The 7441-nt window shown below is 37.1% G+C and overlaps 1 protein-coding gene across 1 annotated transcript in view; it reads right to left on the bottom strand.

Moving 5' to 3' along the window:
- Window positions 1-268: 268 nt before the first annotated feature.
- The window catches only part of LOC141430557 (uncharacterized), a 124868-nt gene continuing 117695 nt past the window's right edge, over window positions 269-7441 (bottom strand). The window contains exons 4-5 of the mRNA XM_074091308.1: window positions 934-1062; window positions 269-280 (exon numbers count right to left, since the gene is read on the bottom strand). Of these exons, the coding sequence (XP_073947409.1) occupies window positions 269-280; window positions 934-1062 (141 nt within the window). The remainder of the gene's footprint in view (window positions 281-933; window positions 1063-7441) is intronic.

The following is a 7441-nucleotide window of genomic DNA, read 5'->3' as shown; positions in this document are numbered from 1 at the left end:
TCGCGATGTGCCGTTGTTCACCAGAGAATCGTAGTGAAGTTGTCAAAAACCGCGGCGCAACTGGCATGCGGCCGCTCTTACCGATAAAATAGCGTCGAGTTCCAACCAATCACATAACGGCACATTGCTACCACGGAGTCATTTTTTGAAAGTAGCGACTTGGGTGTCTTATTCACGACAAAGTTTAGCTTATTCTCCACGCAGTTTTATAGTTAGTACGAAAATGTAGTATTTTGCAATAGTGACTTATTTTAGATAAGCAGCGATATTAAGAAGAGTTCTGTCAGACCACATTTTAAATTTTCATTCAATTTTTATGGAATAATCGAGAAAAACTAACAAAAATGCAACGTTGCCAGCTCAGCAGGTATAAACGCTCTTAATGGTTCAATCTGAAGCTACGTTTTAAGTCAGGGTTTAACCCACGCAAAAACATGGGTGTTATAAATAAGTTTGACGGCAATATCATCTGTCCAAGAGTCATGACAAAGAACGAAAGTCACCGGCGTTGCTCAGAGAATTAGTTCGCTGAAGTGGCGTTGGGCTGGCCACGTCTGTCGCAGGACTGATGAACGGTGGAGCAGACGAGTCCTCGAATGGAGACAACGGACGGGAAAAAGTAGTGTAGGGCGTGCTGATGCACGTGGACGGACGACCTTAAGAGGGTCACGGGCGGCGGATGGATGCGAGGGGCTGAAGACAGTGTTGTGGAGCGCCATGGAAGAGGCCAATGTCCAGCAGTGGACTGCTGTAGGCTGATGATGATGATGATTATGATCTATCTGTCTGTCTTTCGCATCGTAGCTCTCAAACGGATAAACGAAAGCGAGATTTCTTTTTATGGTTTTTATGTTTCTCTTTTTATGGCTTTAAAATGACATTAACAGGTTTTTACATTTTTCTAAGTTTATTATTTAGTAAGGTTATTCTTACCTGTTGATGGAACTGGCTTTCTTTGTTCTGGGGGCCTAGGCCGAGGGCAAGGCCTATGTAGGCCAAAGTTAGCGCCGCAGACATGCCGAGGGCTATAGACCGCGCTATCGGCATCATTGTGTGGACCATCTGGAAAGAAAACAGGATATTCTTTAAGTTATTACAAGTACCTAGTGCCACCAGAGTTGACGCACACAACCATGTAATGACAGCGGGATTTTGACATTCACTCATTCCTTTCATTCATTCTCCTTTTATGCAATCAGTTCTTCGTGTAGGTGTGTGTGTAATCATTCACTTCAACTCTCGTGGCACTACGTATACAAGCAGAAGCTTTGCTCAATAAAATCTAATAATTTTTAAGAGGGATTTGGCTGCGAGAACGTTAAAGTAGTTTATTGATGAGCGTACTCATTAAATCAGCTTATTTATGTTATGGATGTACATGGGCGGCAGTGATTGTTTTTCATCGGGTGACATGCCTGCACCTTACCATTAAAAAAAAAAACAGGTGTTACTTTGCGGAGGTCCATATCAATGAACCACAAACAATTACTTTGTTCACGATTTGCGTAGTCTAACATGTCTGGTAGTATTGCTGAGGATGGGCTACGGTCGAGTACGTAACAGCCTAACAGGTCAGCATAGTATGGCGATGGTGATAATTGGGTTTTTGTGATTTTTATTAGTTTTTTTTTTTCAGTATAGACGCGGAGGAGCTTGCGTGAACACACATTTGTTGCATAGACTTTACCATCGTAAGGTCGCGGGTGTGCGAAGTAATTATTTATAGTTCAATATTTATAAATAATACTTCGTTAATGTACATACCTAAACTCAAACAAACTCACAACATATTTTGACATAAAAAACACAAACACACCTAGCAAGGTGAGCCAAGAAATGCGGATTTGTTTTATAAAACCAACTTCTTACCTTTACTTTGGAAATTTAATTTTCTCAAGAAATATCCGCCACGTGCCATTAATACCGAAGTTTCTAGAACTCTTTCCGGCTCAGTGTAACGATAGTTCTTTTAATTTTCTTGGGTTTGCGAGTAATAGTTTGTTCACTTGGGAAATTGATTAAAAAGTGTGCTTTTGTCGGTGAACTAGATATTTTGCATTGTTTATAGTTGTAGACTATTTTAAGGTAGACTTTGTTGAAAAAAAGAGGTTTTTTTTTACGAGAGTGTTCTCGTCCATGTGGAGAAAAATAGAAAAAATAAAAATACGTATTACAGTCACGAAATGTTCCCAAATCAGCATAAAACTAAGGTGCAATGTCACAGAATTGTATTTTTGAACCGTTATAGACTCCTAAACATGGTTATTTTTACGCGACTGCCCGAAGGAGGGTTATTAAGTCTATTCTAGTAAGATTTTTTAATTATTTGGAATCTAGATCTTCACCTAATTACAGTTCCTTTTTACAGACCACAAGAAAGGGTACACTCTGAACCAACAAGACAAGTTAAACAAAAAAGGATGGTGCCAGCTGGCGGGAACGCATTCCGGAAAATTTCAAGACAAGGAAAATAAATGCTGAACGCGGCCTAACATTCCATAAGAGTACTGGCCACCTGGCGTTTTTAAATTAACTTCTGCCCTACTCCCCCATAATGATAAAAACTGAAGACATCCTTGGAACTCTCTGGAAATTCAAACTGCGCTAATTAGCTGAAAAAATTCATCCTAGTTTAAATCTAAACATAAGCGCATAGGGTATAAAATAAAATAAACATTTCTTTAACTTAACATCGTTTCGCAATAAGGTATTATTTATAACTAGCTTTTGCCCGCGTTCCGCCCGCGTGGTATTCGGTTATCGCGCGCTGTTCCCTCGGGAATTGTGCATTTTTCCGGGATAAAAAGTAGCCTATGTCACTTTCGGGCCCATAAACTATCTTTATGCCAAAAATCACGTCGATCCGTCGCTCCGTTACGGCGTGAAAGACCGACAACACACACAAACACACAAACACACTTTCGCATTTATAATATTAGTATGGATTACACAGTTTCGGCCAGTGAAAATAAATTAAATTTCGAATGCACTTTTATCAACTTTTTATTGGCTGAATCCTACATGTTTGGATATTTGGATGTTTGTTACTCAATCACGTCTAGACCGCTGAACCGGTTTAGATGAAACTCGGTTTACAGATAGTTTAAGTCCCAAGGAAGGACATAGGATAGGTTTTATCCCGGAAAATTGCATAGTTCCTAGAATACTACGCGGACGGAGTCGTGGACAACAGCTAGTAGAAAATAAATGGAGTGGTACAATGATTTAATGATTGAATGGACTGATGATTTGGAAAATATCGCAGGAGGCCGATCGTTGTGGCGCTTTATGGAAGATTTATGTCCGGTAGTGGATGTCTTTTGACTGATGATGACGATGATGATGATGAAATATTGTAACCAGCGATTGTTTTCTATTGGCTTCAATTTGTTACTCTTCTAGGTCACAGGCGTAAATTATACGCCAAATTGGGTTTTCTATTGAATCCTATTTTGTATTTTTTTTGTCAATAAATAAATACAGCATTACAGTTAAACGAATAGGGATTTTTGAAAGGATTATATTTAATAACACCCCTAAGTGTTAGTTTAACACAGAAATATCTAAAATCTCGTTTAAGAAACTTTGTAAAATGATATTCTTAGCGCAATTGTTTACAAAAAAGACAGAAAGTATGCTAATTTATCTAATTATGCGGACCCATGTTCAGATAAAATGCGCATTTCTGTGTTTTTTTTTTCACAAAACCCGGGTTTTTCTTTCATGCATAAATTCACACACTTTAATATTAAGACTCTTTCGTTTTATTTTCACTTAGTCTATCTACATTCAGTTCCAATTAGAATAATCTGGGGGCACGGCAGTGGCCTCACCAAGTCGCGCAAAACGAAATAAAAGGCACGGACGTACCATCAGCCAAATAATATCCCAAAAGACGTGTCTGTCAACTTGAAAGTTCGACTTTAGCGACATATTAACATGAAAGGAACTTGTTTAAAAATTGGTAGACCACTTATTTGGCTTATGGTACCATAGGTACTTTTCTTGAAGTCATTCAGCCTAAAGTTCTTACTAGCAGACTAGACACAAAGTCCATTTTTTGAATCAGTACCGAAACGTCCAAAATGTCCGTAGCAAAATGTCCAACCACGCAAATTGACCAAGGAAGCGAAATGTCAGACGTCCTATAATAAGTCATTATCATCATCAACCAGAAGACGTCCACTGCTGAACAAAGACCTCCCCCTAAGAACGCCACAATGAACGACAAAAGTGATTTGAAGAATTGGCCCGAAAAATACATTTTTATTTTCGTTCATTTTATCTGAAAACTTGTTTAGTTTTATAAGCTTCTGTGTGACTACTATAATTGAATTAATTTAAAATTGTTTTCCTTGTCTCATTTTAATTACACTTTTATCTACGCCGTAATAAAATAATTAATGTTTACTTTTACGACCTTTAATCTAAAAATGAGTATTATGCTAACGTAAATAATTATTCCGTGGAAGTATAACTTGAAAAACAAACAGTGTGCTTAATGGTTATGTATTTTATAACTTTATATGACTTCTGGAAAATCTCAAGTTTTAGTTTTAACTACAGTTTTAAGTAGAAAGAAAAATGGTTACCCTACTTACTGGTACTTGTCTGGTAGACATTGCTTTTAAACAATAAACATTTCTTTGACGTCTTTACGTCACAAACTAACAAACAGACTTACAAACTTTCGCATTTATAATATTAGTTGTACAGTCGACTTCATAAACTTGTGAGCAAACATTTGATCAAATCAAATCAAATCAAATTTTTGCTCACAACTTTATGAACTCGACTGTACTTAGTATTATGACATAATATTATCTGCTCCTGTTTTAAAGGCCCACCCCCCTACGGACCGTGAGTCGATATTAAACAATTGAATGAGAATTGAATTAATTTTAAGAAAAGTGTCGGTACGCCTGAAGCAATGAAATTTCAGATGCAAAAATATAATGCTTAACATTCCAAGGCCTCATCACCAGTCAACCGTCGACCCACGCCTCCGTCATCCAAATTGAACTGACAGCAGTTCAGTTCTAATCATCATCAATTCAACCAGTCGGAATTCCGGTATCAACATTCTTCCATGGATCCTCGTTTTACGATCCAATGAATAATATTAATCTTTCCGTATTATCAGGAACTAGATAGTTCAGGCGACATCGTCTATAAAGATTTTTTTATAGGTTGTGTGACTTGGCCGTTGACTTGTACCCACTCACGTATAAAGAATGTTGAGTCTTAAGTCTTATCCAGTAAATGTTGAGACTCAATACGCGGACAATATAAAGAAATCGCAGTAAGGAACCTTAGACTTGGCACGACTTTGTCTAGATTTCATTACTTTTTAGAGATAAACAAGCAGCTCCATCGAGACTTGGCTAGTTTTTTACAGAATGTTTTTGGTGGGATAGTATTTTTGCCTGTCACGTTGCTTTTACGGCCCATAAGGTGTATTAAGGTGTAATGTGTATCCCGCGGGAATTATGTAATTTCCCAAGATAAAAACTATCCTTTGTCATTCCAAGGAATGGATTTCCTTCATGTAGGTGTGTGTGTAATCATTCACTTCAAGTCTCATGGCACTACCCAATTAACTGAAATTAAAAATGGACAAAATAATCTGGGTTCTCCCTCATATTCTCATGAAAAATTTGTTATTCATAAAACTACATGTTTTATAAAGCCAGCCGTGAAAGGGGTAACAAATGGACCACTTAGGAAAATCTGAAAGCGGAAAATTGAAAAATAAATCCGCCACGCAAAACCGTACATTGCCGTTGTTAGTGGCTTGGCTTATTATCTTGGTGTTCTGAGAATAATCATTTCTATTTACCTACGTGTTGTATTGTATTGTATTGTAGAACTATTTATTGTACATAAAACACATGAAAATAAGATGTACAAAGGCGAACTTATCCCTTAACCTTTGAACGATTGACAGGATATCAGACAATGGATAAACAGGATACAAGTACAATGAAAAGGTAAGAGAAACGAAATTTAAATTAACTCAAAAATTCATTATAAATACACATACATAATAGGTACACACTAATACATAACAATAAAGTCAATAAACTGATATATATCAAGACAAATAAACTACACGCAAAATACATATATACATATACGCCACATATATACAAAACAGAACATACAACACTGCCTCTTTTAAGATCTTACGATGAACTGTCAAGTCAGTGCGCCCTTGAGCGATTCCGCAGGGTGGTAACCGACTGTGCCCGCCTGATATCACCTGGCAACCGATTCCACAGACTCACAGCGTGCACGGAGAAGGATTTGGAGTAGGATTTGTATTTGGAAACTGGAAACGCGAGAGAAAGATTATACGTGTTATGTGCCTACCACGAGTAAATTATTCAGAGACAAGTTTAAATGAAGATAATTTTTTTTATTCGACTGGATGGCAAACGAGCAAGTGGGTACCCTGATGGTAAGAGATCACCACCGCCCATAAACATCTGCAACACCAGGGGTATTGCAGATGCGTTGCCAACCTACAGGCCTAAGATGGGATACCTCAAGAATACGAGATTATCGGCTCAATGTTTATTATTGGATGTTTAGACATTTTTATACGTTGCGTTGTACAGTGCTATTTATTATTGACTAATCTAAATGGAATAATACCTGATATAATTGAAAAAAATATATATAATGAACTCATCATCATCATCGTCATAATATTTAAGAGCCTAGGTTTTGACGGTGAAGTAATCAATTTATTGAATCGGACGTTACTTTGCGGAGGTCCATATCAATGAACTAAAAGAATTTCTTTGCTCACCCGCGTCTTCATGTAGTATGGAGGTGGAGGAACTGCATGAACACGCATATCTTGTATAAACTTAGCTATCATAAGGTCGCGGGTGAGCAAAGAAATTCTTTTAGCTAATTGGTGGAGTAAATTTAGATGAATTCTGTACCCTCTCTGCCAATGTTTTGAGCTCCGATACGCCATAACATCGACCCTTTGTCTTGATCCATAAACGCCACGTCTCGGTCTTCCCCTACCTTTCCTGCCCTTTTAGTCAAAGTCAAAGTCAAAATATCTTTATTCAATTTAGGCTATAACATACACTTATGAATATCAAAAAAAAATCTACCACCGGTTCGGAAAAACCTCTATTGAGAAGAATCCGGCAAGAAACTCAACGAGGTATATTTTTTTAAACAGATTTACAATATTATTAAATGATATCTAGGTATACATCACAAGTATTTAACACAATTCTATTTTTAACACAGTAGGTTCGCTATTTTCAAATTCGGAATGATTTTCAAATATCCCTGTCCATGATAATAATCATTAACTTTATAATACGCCTTAGATATTAATGTCTTCTTGACAATAGATCTGAATTTTGTCTAATCTAATGAACTATGTACTTACCTATAAATAATAACCGTCTAT

This window comes from Choristoneura fumiferana, chromosome 8 (assembly GCF_025370935.1).
Source record: "Choristoneura fumiferana chromosome 8, NRCan_CFum_1, whole genome shotgun sequence".
In the NCBI taxonomy this organism is placed as follows: Eukaryota; Metazoa; Arthropoda; class Insecta; order Lepidoptera; family Tortricidae; genus Choristoneura; species Choristoneura fumiferana.
This window is presented reverse-complemented; position numbering and strand designations above follow the sequence as displayed.